The sequence below is a fragment of the Heterodontus francisci genome, chromosome 44, assembly GCF_036365525.1.
Source record: "Heterodontus francisci isolate sHetFra1 chromosome 44, sHetFra1.hap1, whole genome shotgun sequence".
Taxonomy (NCBI): domain Eukaryota; kingdom Metazoa; phylum Chordata; class Chondrichthyes; order Heterodontiformes; family Heterodontidae; genus Heterodontus; species Heterodontus francisci.
Genome location: NC_090414.1, coordinates 23,603,766 through 23,620,748, shown reverse-complemented (window position 1 = coordinate 23,620,748; position 16,983 = coordinate 23,603,766). Strand labels below are relative to the sequence as shown.

The 16,983-nt window shown below is 51.6% G+C and overlaps 2 protein-coding genes across 3 annotated transcripts in view; one reads left to right on the top strand and one right to left on the bottom strand.

Moving 5' to 3' along the window:
• Positions 1-7,777, bottom strand: part of dpp3 (dipeptidyl-peptidase 3) — a 31,706-nt gene extending 23,929 nt beyond the window's left edge. The window contains exons 1-3 of one of the 2 annotated variants that reach the window (XM_068021406.1): positions 7,710-7,777; positions 4,979-5,280; positions 119-208 (exon numbers count right to left, since the gene is read on the bottom strand). In XM_068021406.1, coding sequence (XP_067877507.1) covers positions 119-208; positions 4,979-5,248 — 360 coding nt within the window. In that variant the 5' untranslated portion in view covers positions 5,249-5,280; positions 7,710-7,777. The other variant, XM_068021407.1, reaches the window with a different exon arrangement.
• Positions 7,778-8,652: 875 nt separating this feature from the next.
• dmac1 (distal membrane arm assembly component 1) lies at positions 8,653-11,506 on the top strand. Its single transcript, XM_068021788.1, has 2 exons — positions 8,653-8,928; positions 11,051-11,506. Exons 1-2 carry the CDS (start codon positions 8,748-8,750, stop codon positions 11,110-11,112), a joined length of 243 nt encoding a protein of 80 aa, XP_067877889.1. The 5' UTR covers positions 8,653-8,747; the 3' UTR covers positions 11,113-11,506.
• Positions 11,507-16,983: the final 5,477 nt, after the last annotated feature.

Here is a 16,983-nt window from a genome sequence, read left to right as displayed (position 1 = left end):
TATAACTACTCACCAGGTTGCTCACCCTGCAACATGACAGTGCTTCCCAATCCCCATCTTCAAGAGGGGAAGGAAATTAGATGGGTGAATTTAAAAAAAAAAGTTTTAAATATTGTACCTGAGGTAGGTTAGGCACAAACTTGGTGTCTCCAAAGGACTTGTAGTTACCCATGTTGGAATAAACCCCCGCTGCATAAACAAGGAATGCCTGTAACAGAGCAGAAACATCATACAACCAAATATTAAAAACTCAAGTCCCAGTACAAACCTCTGAATGACACACTGTCGGGGCTGCTGCTGTGTTAGTATAAAGCATAATCACTGACACAGGCAGAGCTCTATACAGTCCATCTGTGTACAGCAAGGTCAGATAAACAGCAACGAGATGAATGCCCAGGCAATCTGTTTGAGGGATCAGATACTGGGAGAACACACTGCCCTGTTTCAGTTGGAGTTTGCGACCGACCTGAACAGACAGGGCTTCAAGTTTACTTGCTCGGGCACAATCACACTTGCAGGGCAGTTAACAGCAGGGGCATCAAGACAGGGAGGGTGGGAAGGAGGAGAGGAGAGAGAGAGAGATTGATGTTAGAACAGGCCAGGGGTTAGCCAGTTATTATACATCTCTCTCCGAGATCCGATCTTCCATTTATGCTGCTGCAGCACAGTCATTTTCATCTTGTGTTTTTATTGGCCGACAGTCGACTTTAAGGACATCCAATGAAAAGGCCAGATTGTAAAGATGGATATGATTGGATGCTTGGATTGTATCCAGACCAGAAGCTGGCTCTGGGGGAGCAGGTAACCTGGACAGTGTGACCCCTGAAACTCCACAGCACCAAGAGGTACCTACAGCTACTGTGCCTGAAGGGGGTTAATTATCCCGCAGATATCAAATCACCTCTCGCTTTCAACCTGAAACGAAAGCAAAACTGAGAGAGGAGTAGTTTCATTCAGCAGAATAATGAGAGGTGGAGAGAAACCCAACCCCAGTAATGTATCCAGGATGGGGTCGGGGTCAGTGAAAAGGTTGGGCTGAATCACACAAAGTTTGTCTCAACAATCACGAGCTGCCACATGTCTCAGTGAAATGTAGACTCCCTGGGCCAGTCGGTTTTGTAAGTTTTCAGCTGACGCATCGTGGCTGTGCCCTGGCTCAGCTGTAACTCTCACCACCAGCTCTGTCCTGTAGGTTAAAGACCAACCCCCCCACTGCAGACTCAATCCTCCTGAGTCAGTATCATCGAGAAGTGCCCCCTTCAGACAGTACGTTAAATCATAGCCTGTCTGCCCTGTGTTAATGGAATGTTGAAAAATCCCATGGCAAAGCATATGGGATCCTGGGCTTCATTATTGAGACACTGAGCACAAAAGCTGGGAAGTTATGCTGAACCTCTATAAAGCTCTGTGTAGGCCACAACTAGATTACTGCACCCAGTTCTGGTCACCACACTTTCGGAAGGATGTGAGGGTCCTTGAGAGGGCGCAGAGATTTACCAGAATGGTTCCAGGAATGGGGGATTTTAGCGACGAGGTTAGGTTGGAGAAGCTGGGGTTGTTCTCCCTGGAGCAAAGGAGATTGTGGGGAGGTGTGAGGAGATTGAGGGGAGGTGTGCAAGGTAAGGTAGACAAAGAACAGCTGCTCCCATTAACTGATGGTACACGGACTAGAGGACACAGATTTAAGGTCTTGGGCAAGAGCTGCAAAGGGGATGTGAGGAAGAACGGTTTTACACAGCGAGTGGTAATGACCTGGAACTTCCTGGAACACCCACGAGGGTGGTGGAACGGAGACGACGAATGATTTCAAAAGGAAACTGGACGGGCACCTGAAGGAAATAAACTTGCAGGGCTACAGGGATCGAGGGGGGGGGGGGGGGGGGGGGGGGGAGAATGGGACTGACTGGATTGTTCCACAGAGAGCTGGCATGGACTCGATGAGCCGAATGGGCTACTTCTGTACCATAACGACTGTGCCACCCCAGTATCCTGGCCAACAATGCACCCTTATCTGAAACTGGATTAACTAGTCTCCACAGATTCTGCCAAACCTGCTGAGTATTTCCAGCATTTCTTGTTTTTATTAACCAGTCATTTGCCTGACCGTTTTTCGGCCAATACTCTCAGTATCAGCGCTGAGGGTTGGCATCACACTGTCGGAGGGTCAGTACTGAGGGAGTGCTGCACTGTCGGAGGGTCAGTACTGAGGGAGTGCCGCACTGTCGGAGGGTCAGTACTGAGGGAGTGCCGCACTGTCGGAGGGTCAGTACTGAGGGAGTGCCGCACTGTCGGAGGGTCAGTACTGAGGGAGTGCCGCACTGTCGGAGGGTCAGTACTGAGGGAGTGCCGCACTGTCGGAGGGTCAGTACTGAGGGAGTGCCGCACTGTCGGAGGGTCAGTACTGAGGGAGTGCCGCACTGTCGGAGGGTCAGTACTGAGGGAGTGCCGCACTGTCGGAGGGTCAGTACTGAGGGAGTGCCGCACTGTCGGAGGGTCAGTACTGAGGGAGTGCCGCACTGTCGGAGGGTCAGTACTGAGGGAGTGCCGCACTGTCGGAGGGTCAGTACTGAGGGAGTGCCGCACTGTCGGAGGGTCAGTACTGAGGGAGTGCCGCACTGTCGGAGGGTCAGTACTGAGGGAGTGCCGCACTGTCGGAGGGTCAGTACTGAGGGAGTGCCGCACTGTCGGAGGGTCAGTACTGAGGGAGTGCCGCACTGTCGGAGGGTCAGTACTGAGGGAGTGCCGCACTGTCGGAGGGTCAGTACTGAGGGAGTGCCGCACTGTCGGAGGGTCAGTACTGAGGGAGTGCCGCACTGTCGGAGGGTCAGTACTGAGGGAGTGCCGCACTGTCGGAGGGTCAGTACTGAGGGAGTGCCGCACTGTCGGAGGGTCAGTACTGAGGGAGTGCCGCACTGTCGGAGGGTCAGTACTGAGGGAGTGCCGCACTGTCGGAGGGTCAGTACTGAGGGAGTGCCGCACTGTCGGAGGGTCAGTACTGAGGGAGTGCCGCACTGTCGGAGGGTCAGTACTGAGGGAGTGCCGCACTGTCGGAGGGTCAGTACTGAGGGAGTGCCGCACTGTCGGAGGGTCAGTACTGAGGGAGTGCCGCACTGTCAGAGGTGCCGTCTTTCAGATGGGACATTAAACCGAGGCCCCCGTCTGCCCTCTCGGGTGGGTGTAAAAGATCCCACGGCCACTATTGGAAGAAGAGCAGGGGAGTTCTCCCCGGTGTCCTGGAGACAATATTTATCCCTCAAACAACATCACTAAGAAATAAAATATTTAGTCATAATCACGTTGCACCCTGCAAGATCCCACAAACAGAAAATTTGCTAACACACATTGGGACGTCCTGAGGTTGTGAAGTGAAGGACACTCTTTCTTTCATATTCGGTCACATGTCCAAACCTGCCCAAGCGCCATCATCCACATCCTAATGGGACAGTGGGGAGGGGGAGGGCAGTAAATGCAGCCAGGGAGCAGAAGGGTTAATGATCTCCAACAGTGAATAATTGCTCAGGGTGCAAAAGCGAAACCTATCTTAAAGGTGGTTGAGGCAACAGAATGTAGGGTGGGGAGCGTTTAGAAAAACAGAAACGCGATGGACAATTTTCAAGGCTGCCAAGGTTGCAAAGTACTCTCTGTTTATCAGTGCTTCTTGGTAACTCCCGTGAGGTTTCACGATTCATTGGTCCTAACATTGTGTGCATCAGCGGCAGGAGATCCCAACACTGGGAAGCAAAGGGAATTTTTGTTAAATTGATAGGGCCAGGGTCACAGTACAAGGCACACTGAGGAGTGAGATGGTCTAATTAGATAGAGCTCCCTCACAGCAACCAAACATTCCAAGATGCTTCACAGTCACAGTATTACAAGATCCCACAAGTATGTTTCCAGGACAAAGCCTGCTTGATTATCACCCCATCCAGCACATAGTGAGTTCCACATTCCCCCCCCCCACTCTCTGGGGATAGAAGTTTCACCTGAATTCCCCCTTGGATTTATTAGTGACTGTCTTATATTGATGGCCCCCTAGTTCTGGTCTCCCCGACAAGTGGAAACATCTTCTCTACATCGACCCTAACGAACCCGTTAAGCAGTATCACAAGCAGCAACGAGATGAATGACCCGTTACCCTATTTCCAGTTCTGGTGAGTGAGTTTGGGGGAAGAGGGTGGCGGAGAGTTTCTGAAGGGAAACTCTTCTTCAAATGTCTTTATGTAGAGGGTTACTGGCGTGTGGAACACTTTCCTACGAGTTAGTGAGGCGAAGACTCCTTAAGGGGACCTGTTTCATCTTTAGAGGGGAAAGTGGATGAATATTTTAAACAGAGGGAGCTTCAAAAGGTGGGGAGCGTGCTGGAATTGCACTAGCAAAGAGCTAGCACACAGACGGTGGGCCAAGTGGCTTCTTGATGTGTTACAAATCCCGACGGTCAATGGTGATTAAACAAAACAGTGCCATGGCATCTTTAACACTGTCCGATACTGCGCAGGAGGCCATTCAACCCATCAAGCCCGTGCTGGCTCTTTGAAAGATCTATCTGATTAGCCCCACTCTCCCCTGCTCTTTCCTCACAGCCCTGCAAACTTTTCCCCTTCATCGATGAGCCATCAGAATTGGGCCTCAGTTCAAAGCCTGAGCCGAAGGACAGCACCTCCGGCAACGCAGCACTCCCTCAGCAGTGCGCTGGGCAGTGTCAGCCTAGATTGCCTGCTTAGGTCTGAGAACGGGGCTCAAACCCAGGAGGAGCGTGGAGACTTAAAAAGGGCGATAGCCCCCGCCAACTGAGATAGGCTTAGAAACACAGGGCAAAACCGACCAAGGAAGGCACCAAGCCTGTGGATTATAGAAGGGAGGAGGCGAGGAAGGGGGAGACGAACTGTACGGTTTTGAAGACCTGGGACAGAGTTAGATCCGAGGCGAGCGGGTCGAGCAGTGATTTCAAACACCTCTCAGGTGCGTTGGTTAACGTTACCTGGTATTCCTCAGACGTCATGCCAACTGCCGTGGCCGCCTCCTGCAGCTCAGAGAGGGGCTGGGCTCTGAACAGCTTTTGTAAGAGAACATAGATGGCCGGCGACTCCGGGGAGGTCTGTAGTAGCACCACCAGGCCACCGTACCAGGAGGCCCGCGAGATATAGTGAGCGTACATCTTCTCCCCCTTCGAGAGGAGCCGAAACGCATCCTGGCAGTCCAGCAGTGAGATGCCAATATCGTTGGGCAGGACATACTGAGAGTCCACCATCTTGTCTGGTTTCTAACAGGCAGAAGTCAAATCTGTGAACGCAGAGAGAACACAAAACTAGTCAGCTTCAACAGAAACAGACATCTCCTCACAGCCGGCTTCCTCAGCTGACTCTTAGCTCAGGTGCAGGAGCACAGTATAATCCTGCAATGTGGCAGGGGGATTTCTTGAAGGAGGATTTCCCAGGCAGTGCCAGCTCTCCATACAGACAAATAAATCAACAAATCCATCACATTGTTCTTTACCGACCTGATTTTCTTCTTATAAAACAAAAGGCTGCAGCATTGCCTTATACTACAGCAATGATCACACTTTAACAAGACTTCACTGACAGAGCGGGTGTGAAAGGCAGCGTTTAACTGCATTCCTTCCCGAAAGTAAAAGGAGTCAGTGCCCAAACTGTTAAGGACAGCTCCTTGACCGGGAGAAATTACCTGCCTGATACCTCGATAGGAAAACACCCAGAAAGGTGCCAGCTTCCATCCCGGGTAAGAATCCAGTTAAATAACCTCAATCAAAGCAATACTTGAGAGAGTGAAACAGAAGAAAGATTTGCATTTATACAGTAACAGTCTCATCCTCATGACATCCCAACGCGTATTACAGCCAACAGTGCAGTGCTCCCTCAGTCCCGTGCAGTCGCGTGAACGTTAAATTGGGGGGGGGGGGGGGGGGGGCAATGCAGTCCCCTCAACATTAAAGGGGGGGCAATACAGTCCCCTCAACATTAAAGGGGGGGCAATACAGTCCCCTCAACATTAAAGGGGGGGCAATACAGTCCCCTCAACATTAAAGGGGGGGACAATACAGTCCCCTCAACATTAAAGAGGGGACAATACAGTCCCCTCAATATTAAAGAGGGGACAATACAGTCCCCTCAATATTAAAGAGGGGACAATACAGTCCCCTCAATATTAAAGAGGGGACAATACAGTCCCCTCAACATTAAAGGGGGGACAATACAGTCCCCTCAACATTAAAGAGGGGACAATACAGTCCCCTCAACATTAAAGGGGGGACAATACAGTCCCCTCAACATTAAAGGGGGGACAATACAGTCCCCTCAACATTAAAGGGGGGACAATACAGTCCCCTCAATATTAAAGAGGGGACAATACAGTCCCCTCAACATTAAAGGGGGGACAATACAGTCCCCTCAATATTAAAGAGGGGACAATACAGTCCCCTCAACATTAAAGAGGGGACAATACAGTCCCCTCAACATTAAAGGGGGGACAATACAGTCCCCTCAACATTAAAGGGGGGACAATACAGTCCCCTCAATATTAAAGAGGGGACAATACAGTCCCCTCAACATTAAAGAGGGGACAATACAGTCCCCTCAACATTAAAGGGGGGACAATACAGTCCCCTCAACATTAAAGGGGGGACAATACAGTCCCCTCAACATTAAAGAGGGGACAATACAGTCCCCTCAACATTAAAAAGGGGACAATACAGTCCCCTCAACATTAAAGAGGGGACAATACAGTCCCCTCAACATTAAAGGGGGGACAATACAGTCCCCTCAACATTAAAGAGGGGACAATACAGTCCCCTCAACATTAAAGGGGGGAACAATACAGTCCCCTCAACATTAAAGGGGGGACAATACAGTCCCCTCAACATTAAAGGGGGGACAATACAGTCCCCTCAATATTAAAGAGGGGACAATACAGTCCCCTCAACATTAAAGGGGGGACAATACAGTCCCCTCAATATTAAAGAGGGGACAATACAGTCCCCTCAACATTAAAGGGGGGACAATACAGTCCCCTCAACATTAAAGAGGGGACAATACAGTCCCCTCAACATTAAAGAGGGGACAATACAGTCCCCTCAACATTAAAGAGGGGACAATACAGTCCCCTCAACATTAAAGGGGGGACAATACAGTCCCCTCAACATTAAAGAGGGGACAATACAGTCCCCTCAACATTAAAGGGGGGACAATACAGTCCCCTCAACATTAAAGAGGGGACAATACAGTCCCCTCAACATTAAAGGGGGGACAATACAGTCCCCTCAACATTAAAGAGGGGACAATACAGTCCCCTCAACATTAAAGAGGGGACAATACAGTCCCCTCAATATTAAAGAGGGGACAATACAGTCCCCTCAACATTAAAGAGGGGACAATACAGTCCCCTCAACATTAAAGGGGGGACAATACAGTCCCCTCAACATTAAAGGGGGGACAATACAGTCCCCTCAACATTAAAGAGGGGACAATACAGTCCCCTCAACATTAAAGAGGGGACAATACAGTCCCCTCAATATTAAAGAGGGGACAATACAGTCCCCTCAACATTAAAGAGGGGACAATACAGTCCCCTCAACATTAAAGAGGGGACAATACAGTCCCCTCAACGGGAAACTTTCTCGAGGTAACAAACTTGCTGAACACACAAAGAGTGAAATAAGGTTAAATAAACCACCCCATGGGTTCCCCACGCTTCACCTCCATTCACCGCCACCCTCTTCCTCCAGCGCCTCATTCATCCACTGACTGACTCCCCCCCCCACCCCACTGAACGGGAAAACCCGCCCCTGCTGCGCCTGCCCCGGACACCTCTCCACCAATCCCGCCCCGCTCTCGCTGACCGACACCCCCGCTGACCAATCGGGCCTCGCCGCCTCTGACCGACACCAGCGTTCGCCAATGGCCGGCCGCCGCCGCCTCCCTGACTGACGTGTGCAGCCCGTCCAATCGCGAGGAGGGGGGCGGGATCGCCGTCCGGAAGAGTCACGTGTCACCATCCGACCGTTGGCCTCCCGGCCGATTATTTCCACCCGCGATTACCTACAAAATAAAATATTGAGTTGTCACACCCGGAGGCTTGGTTGGAGATATAATAATCGTTGGAGAAAATAAAATAATGAAATAAAGCGACTTTGACCTCCTCTGACCTTATCTGAACTTATTGGTGCTGGTATTACCCAATCGGGATGCGGGTTGATATGATTGGTGCTGGTATTACCCAATCGGGATGCGGGTTGATATTGGTGCTGGTATTACCCAATCGGGAAGCGGGTTGATATGATTGGTGCTGGTATTACCCAATCGGGATGCGGGTTGATATTGGTGCTGGTATTACCCAATCGGGATGCGGGTTGATATGATTGGTGCTGGTATCACCCAATCGGGAAGCGGGTTGGTATGACTGGCGTTCCGACCATCCAATAGAGGAGGGTGGTGGGCGGTGCGACATGGGGTGAAGAATCTCTCCTGTCATGGGAATGCTTGGATTGCATGATATTCGGGCTCCGTCCCTTCGCAGAGAAATTATATGTTGCATGAGGCGAGAACATGTTACTTCCTTTGTTTTTTTTAAATAAATTTAATTTGCTCTCCGTTCAGAAAATTCTTCTTGGTCGCGAGGGGAACGTTTCTTGTAGCTTCCGGTTCTCCGGCGGACTCTTTACGCCCGGACGCGGTTGTCAGCCAAAGTGTCCGTTGGTTTTTACGGGTCCGGGCGGCAGGTGAAAGGGGGCTCTAATGGCGGCTCCGGCTCCTCCTCCTCGACCTGGGCTTTTTAACGACTGCTGGGGCTGCCGGCTGACGTGCGGGGCCGGCCTGGTGGGCGCAGGTGGCTATGTTTTCGCCGCGGCCCGGAAGGTGCTGCAGAGAGGGGCGCCGCCCAGCATGGGCATAGTGGCCCAGATAGTATTCGCCCTGGGTGAGTACCACTGGGCTATCCCTCCTTCCCCAGGCTTTCACACAGTCTTCCCCCACCCCCAACACACACCTGCCGCCCCGCAGAGCCTTTCCCCCACCATCCATTGGAATCTGCTCTTCGACTGTGGGGGGCATCACACTCGAGCTATTCCTGCCTTCCCCCTACCCTCACCTGGTCCCTGATCCTGCTGACTTCCATTTCTACGTTACTGGTCGCCCCCACCACCTCCCTGACTATTCCAATTGCTCTCCTGACCCGGCCGCCCTCCCTAAACCCACCCCAACCCGTCTAAATCTCTGCTGCCCACCCGTGTCCTATCTCGAACCGAGTCTCGTTCACCTACCTTGGCTCCGGGTCCAGCAACACCTCGATTTGTTTACAGTTCTCACCCTTGTTTTCAAATCACTCTTCGCTCTCCCTCCTCCCCCACTGCCCATCCACCTACCCTATCTCTGTGACCCCCTACAACCCTACCTATCTCTGACCGCCTCCAGCCCCTACAACCTTCCCTATCTCTGTGACCTCCTCCAGCCCCTACAACCCTCCCTATCTCTGTAACCTCCTCCAGCCCCTACAACCCTCCCTATCTCTGTAACCTCCTCCAGCCCCTACAACCCTCCCTATCTCTGTAACCTCCTCCAGCCCCTACAACCCTCCCTATCTCTGTAACCTCCTCCAGCCCCTACAACCCTCCCTATCTCTGTAACCTCCTCCAGCCCCGACAACCCTCCCTATCTCTGTAACCTCCTCCAGCCCCTACAACCCTCCCTATCTCTGTAACCATTTCCATCCCCTACGAGATTTCCGTAACCTGCTCCAGCCCCTACAACCCTCCGAGATCTCTGCGCACCTCCAATTCTGGCTTCTTGTCCATCCCGATTCCCATCACTCCACCATTGGCGGCCGTGCCTTCAGCTGCCTGGGGTCCTGAGCTCTGGAATTCCCTCCCTAAACCTCTGCGCCTCTCTCTTTAAAGATGCTCCTTACCTGTCCTAATATCATTTTGTGTGGCTTGATGCCACTTCCTATACCCACGCAGAGTGACAATGACAAGTTGAATGGCTCTGTCAGACTTGGCAATTTCTCAGAAATGGTTACCTCCTTTCTGTTTTCCCAGTGCTGTGCCCTGCACAGACGAAAACACCTTGGGATTTGTTCTCTGTGCCTTTGGGTGACAGGGGCAAAATCCTTCACTGATCCTATTGTGAGGCTAAAAGACTAAAACTAGGCCTGCTTTCCCTCAGAGTGTCGAAGAGGAGGGTGATCTGATCAAAGTTTTTAAAATGCTAAAAAGGGGTTTGATCAGGTAGATCCGGAGACACCATTTCCCCTGGTGGGTGAATCACAACGAGGGGACAAAATCTTAAAATTAGAGTTGGGCCGTGCAGCAGGAATGTCAGGAAGTAACGGTTCGACCAGAAGATAGTGGCAGTCAGGAACTCTCTTCTCCTAGAAGGCTGTGGATTTTGAGCAAGTTGGGGCAGTCGGAGGGGGGGGGGTTCACTGGAGCTTTCAATATTGCAATGCATAGATATTTGTTGGGTAAGGGTATCGAAACACAGAGCAAAAGTGGGTTAAGGTCCAGATCAGCCATGATCTAACTGAATGACAGAACAGGCTTGAGGGGCTGATTGGCCTCCTCCTGTTATGTTCCCAATCGTTTTCCACTGGGGACAGCATGCTGTCAGGGTTGTTTACGATTATCCCCAAAGTTTAGTAACCTGCCGACACTCAGAAAGAACGAGCTTGTCGAACTGTTTCTCAGCAAAGAAAGCAAAAATGAATGACGTTTGGTTGATAAGCTGGAAAGATTGTGCAATTTTATTTATGTGACTTATTAATAAGCGTACAATTCATTTCCGAAAGATTTTTAAAAAGTGTTTGGGGATGTGTTGTGATCTGAAAGGGCGGTGGAAGCAGATTCAATAGTAACTTTCAAAAGGGGAATTGGATAAATAGTTGAAAAGGAGAAATTTTCAGGGCTGTGGGGGAAAGAGCAGGGAGTGGGACTGATTGGAGAGATCTTTCAAAAAGCCAGCACAGGCACGATGGGCCGAATGGCTTCCTCCTTTGCTATCGGATTCCAACCGCTCATGCTTTCCTGCACTTCTCTCATTGGCAGGTTTGGCATCCTGGGGTGTGGTGATCTTGGTCGACCCAGTTAATAAATCACAATTAAAGTAGTGAGGCATTCCACGGGATTTGCACTGATCACCAGCGACACGACCCAGGCAGCTAAAGAACCATCCCCCATCAGAGTGAATTTTAACGGAGACATTCGACGTTCTGTCAGGACTGTGACAGCAGAGCCTCTGAAGAATTACCAGGAAGATCCACTCCCGAGGAGGAAAAGAAAGTAAATTGTAGGTGATGTGGAAAGAACTTGTTCGAAATCATCTTAACGCACGTCTGAAGTGTCCAGAGGACCTGAGAACGAATGCTTGTGTACTGAATCGATGTGACGTTTCGCCAATGTGTGCGCTTAACCAATATTTCTGTGTGGCCTCTTCAAATGTTCATCAATGTAACAAGTTCAGTAACTTATGATCCGATTAAAAAGTCACAGTGACTCTCAGAACCTTGTAGCCCTCCCCCACCCTTTGTTCAGTGCTGTTGTATACCCGCATGTTAATATGTCTTGGTGACCGACCCACCCTGACATTCAAACAGTACCGCTGAGGAAAGGGACACCGGACTCGCCAGCTGGCAAAAGGAGTTACCTTGTTTGTTCCACTTGAAGCCTTGCACTTGCTCCCAATTCCACACCCTCCGCTCCAGAGGAAACTCCCGATACAAACCTGGAAAAATCCACACGCAGACCAGCTGCAGAAATTACACTGGCTGTAGCATTTATTAATGTCATCTTAGACTTGGGATGTTAAAGTGTGCGGGGAGTTAATAGGGTGAGGGTGAGGGTGAGGGTGAGGGTGAGGGTGGGATATGAGAGGGTGAGGGTGGGATATGAGAGGGTGAGGGGGGGATATGAGAGGGTGAGGGGGGGATATGAGAGGGTGAGGGGAGAGTGGAAAAGACTAGGTGCAATATTAAAGGGTGGGGGGGAGTGAGGGGGGGAGTGAGGGGGGGAGTGAGGGGGAGAGTGGGATTAGACGGGGTGGGATATTAAAGGGTGCGAGGAGGGGGGAGAGTGGGATTAGACTGGGTGGGATATTAAAGGGTGCGAGGAGGGTGAGAGTGGGATTAGACTAGGTGGGATATTAAAGGGTGCGAGGAGGGGGGAGAGTGGGATTAGACTGGGTGGGATTTTAAAGGGTGGGGGGAGTGGGATTAGACTGGGTGGGATTTTAAAGGGTGGGGGGAGTGGGATTAGACTGGGTGGGATATTAAAGGGTGCGGGGAGTGAGGGGGGAGTGGGATTAGACTGGGTGGGATATTAAAGGGTGGGGGGAGTGGGATTAGACTGGGTGGGATATTAAAGGGTGCGGGGAGTGAGGGGGGAGTGGGATTAGACTGGGTGGGATATTAAAGGGTGCGAGGAGGGGGGAGAGTGGGATTAGACTGGGTGGGATATTAAAGGGTGCGAGGAGGGGGGAGGGTGGGATATTAAAGGGTGCGAGGAGGGGGGAGGGTGGGATATTAAAGGGTGCGAGGAGGGGGGAGGGTGGGATATTAAAGGGTGCGGGGAGGGTGGGATATTAAAGGGTGTGGGGAGTGGGATTAGACTGGGTGGGATATTAAAGGGTGTGGGGAGTGAGGGGGAGAGTGGGATTAGACTGGGTGGGATATTAAAGGGAGTGGGGACTGAGGGGGAGAGTGGGATTAGACTGGGTGGATATTAAAGGGTGTGGGGACTGAGTGGGAGAGTGGGATTAAACTGGGTGGGATATTAAAGGGTGCGAGGAAGGGGGAGAGTGGGATTAGACTGGGTGGGATATTAAAGGGTGAGGGGGAGAGTGGGATTAGACTGGGTGGGATATTAAAGGGTGCGGGGACTGAGGGGGAGAGTGGGATTAGACTGGGTGGGATATTAAAGGGTGCGGGGAGTGAGGGGGAGAATGGGATTAGACTGGGTGGGATATTAAAGGGTGCGGGGAGTGAGGGGGAGAGTGGGATTAGACTGGGTGGGATATTAAAGGGTGTGGGGACTGAGGGGGAGAGTGGGATTAGACTGGGTGGGATATTAAAGGGTGTGGGGAGTGAGGGGGAGAGTGGGATTAGACTGGGTGGGATATTAAAGGGTGTGGGGAGTGAGGGGGAGAGTGGGATTAGACTGGGTGGGATATTAAAGGGTGAGGGGGAGAGTGGGATTTGACTGGGTGGGATATTAAAGGGTGCGGGGAGTGAGGGGGAGAGTGGGATTAGACTGGGTGGGATATTAAAGGGTGCGGGGAGTGAGGGGGAGAATGGGATTAGACTGGGTGGGATATTAAAGGGTGCGGGGAGTGAGGGGGAGAGTGGGATTAGACTGGGTGGGATATTGAAGGGTGAGGGGGAGAGTGGGATTAGACTGGGTGGGATATTAAAGGGTGTGGGGACTGAGGGGGAGAGTGGGATTAGACTGGGTGGGATATTAAAGGGTGTGGGGACTGAGGGGGAGAGTGGGATTAGACTGGGTGGGATATTAAAGGGTGCGGGGAGTGAGGGGGAGAGTGGGATTAGACTGGGTGGGATATTAAAGGGTGTGGGGAGTGAGGGGGAGAGTGGGATTTGACTGGGTGGGATATTAAAGGGTGTGGGGAGTGAGGGGGAGAGTGGGATTAGACTGGGTGGGATATTAAAGGGAGTGGGGAGTGAGGGGGAGAGTGGGATTAGACTGGGTGGGATATTAAAGGGTGTGGGGAGTGAGGGGGAGAGTGGGATTTGACTGGGTGGGATATTAAAGGGAGTGGGGAGTGAGGGGGAGAGTGGGATTTGACTGGGTGGGATATTAAAGGGAGTGGGGAGTGAGGGGGAGAGTGGGATTAGACTGGGTGGGATATTAAAGGGTGTGGGCAGTGAGGGGGAGTGTGGGATTTGACTGGGTGGGATATTAAAGGGTGTGGGGAGTGAGGGGGAGAGTGGGATTTGACTGGGTGGGATATTAAAGGGAGTGGGGAGTGAGGGGGAGAGTGGGATTAGACTGGGTGGGATATTAAAGGGTGTGGGGAGTGAGGGGGAGAGTGGGATTTGACTGGGTGGGATATTAAAGGGTGTGGGGACTGAGGGGGAGAGTGGGATTAGACTGGGTGGGATATTAAAGGGTGTGGGGACTGAGGGGGAGAGTAGGATTAGACTGGGTGGGATATTAAAGGGTGTGGGGACTGAGGGGGAGAGTGGGATTAGACTGGGTGGGATATTAAAGGGTGTGGGGACTGAGTGGGAGAGTGGGATTAAACTGGGTGGGATATTAAAGGGTGCGAGGAAGGGGGAGAGTGGGATTAGACTGGGTGGGATATTTAAGGGTGCGGGGAGTGAGGGGGAGAATGGGATTAGACTGGGTGGGATATTAAAGGGTGAGGGGGAGAGTGGGATTAGACTGGGTGGGATATTAAAGGGTGCGGGGACTGAGGGGGAGAGTGGGATTAGACTGGGTGGGATATTAAAGGGTGCGGGGAGTGAGGGGGAGAATGGGATTAGACTGGGTGGGATATTAAAGGGTGCGGGGAGTGAGGGGGAGAGTGGGATTAGACTGGGTGGGATATTAAAGGGTGTGGGGACTGAGGGGGAGAGTGGGATTAGACTGGGTGGGATATTAAAGGGTGTGGGGAGTGAGGGGGAGAGTGGGATTAGACTGGGTGGGATATTAAAGGGTGTGGGGAGTGAGGGGGAGAGTGGGATTAGACTGGGTGGGATATTAAAGGGTGAGGGGGAGAGTGGGATTTGACTGGGTGGGATATTAAAGGGTGCGGGGAGTGAGGGGGAGAGTGGGATTAGACTGGGTGGGATATTAAAGGGTGCGGGGAGTGAGGGGGAGAGTGGGATTAGACTGGGTGGGATATTAAAGGGTGAGGGGGAGAGTGGGATTAGACTGGGTGGGATATTAAAGGGTGTGGGGACTGAGGGGGAGAGTGGGATTAGACTGGGTGGGATATTAAAGGGTGTGGGGACTGAGGGGGAGAGTGGGATTAGACTGGGTGGGATATTAAAGGGTGCGGGGAGTGAGGGGGAGAGTGGGATTAGACTGGGTGGGATATTAAAGGGTGAGGGGGAGAGTGGGATTAGACTGGGTGGGATATTAAAGGGTGTGGGGAGTGAGGGGGAGAGTGGGATTTGACTGGGTGGGATATTAAAGGGTGTGGGGAGTGAGGGGGAGAGTGGGATTAGACTGGGTGGGATATTAAAGGGTGTGGGGAGTGAGGGGGAGAGTGGGATTTGACTGGGTGGGATATTAAAGGGAGTGGGGAGTGAGGGGGAGAGTGGGATTAGACTGGGTGGGATATTAAAGGGTGTGGGGAGTGAGGGGGAGAGTGGGATTTGACTGGGTGGGATATTAAAGGGAGTGGGGAGTGAGGGGGAGAGTGGGATTAGACTGGGTGGGATATTAAAGGGTGTGGGGAGTGAGGGGGAGAGTGGGATTTGACTGGGTGGGATATTAAAGGGTGTGGGGACTGAGGGGGAGAGTGGGATTAGACTGGGTGGGATATTAAAGGGTGTGGGGACTGGGGGGGAGAGTAGGATTAGACTGGGTGGGATATTAAAGGGTGCGAGGAGGGGGGAGGGTGGGATATTAAAGGATGTGAGGGCTGAGGGGGAGAGTGGGATTAGACTGGGTGGGATATTAAAGGGTGTGGGGACTGAGGGGGAGAGTGTGATTAGACTGGGTGGGATATTAAAGGGTGTGGGGACTGAGGGGGGAGAGTGGGATTTGACTGGGTGGGATATTAAAGGGAGTGGGGAGTGAGGGGGAGAGTGGGATTTGACTGGGTGGGATATTAAAGGGAGTGGGGAGTGAGGGGGAGAGTGGGATTAGACTGGGTGGGATATTAAAGGGTGTGGGGAGTGAGGGGGAGAGTGGGATTTGACTGGGTGGGATATTAAAGGGTGTGGGGACTGAGGGGGAGAGTGGGATTAGACTGGGTGGGATATTAAAGGGTGTGGGGACTGAGGGGGAGAGTAGGATTAGACTGGGTGGGATATTAAAGGGTGCGAGGAGGGGGGAGGGTGGGATATTAAAGGATGTGAGGGCTGAGGGGGAGAGTGGGATTAGACTGGGTGGGATATTAAAGGGTGTGGGGACTGAGGGGGAGAGTGTGATTAGACTGGGTGGGATATTAAAGGGTGTGGGGACTGAGGGGGGAGAGTGGGATTAGACTGGGTGGGATATTAAAGGGTGTGGGGACTGAGGGGGGAGAATGGGATTAGACTGGGTGGGATATTAAAGGGTGTGGGGAGAGTGGGATTAGACTGGGTGGGATATTAAAGAGTGAGGGGGGAGAGTGGGATTAGACTGGGTGGGATATTAAAGGGTGTGGGGACTGAGGGGGGAGAGTGGGATTAGACTGGGTGGGATATTAAAGGGTGTGGGGACTGAGGGGGGAGAGTGGGATTAGACTGGGTGTCATCAGGCTTTGTCCATGTCCAACTCCATTGCGGTTTGGTTTTCTGTCGGTAGAGGGTCAAATCATTTTTCCCTTCAGAAAAAAGTTAATTCCAATAAAGTCAAAATTTCTTGCATTTTTAAAAATAGGAAATTTTTTTTCCACCTTCGCCATTGAATGATAGGGCAGTGGATAATGGTTCAGTCATAGCTTTCAAAAGGAAATTAAATACTTGGAAAAAGTAGGAAAGTGAGACTAACTGGATTGCTCTTCAAAGGAGCCTGTGCTGTCTTGATGGGCTGAATGGCCTTCTCCGCAGTACTTACTATTATATGATTCTATACACTGCCACATGCACACAGCAGGTTTTGTTGATGAGAAGGGTTGGGTACACAGTGCTGCTTGGACATGTATCGCTGTTCCATCATTGTCAATGGCTCAATATTAATGGCAGCAAATGTAGAAATCATCCAAGATGCCGGTGTTTATTGAAATGAAGGAATATGGTCAGTGAAGTGAATATATTTCACCCGAGAGCTGCCAGTCCAAGGTCCACACCACCTCCTCAAGGACAACAACA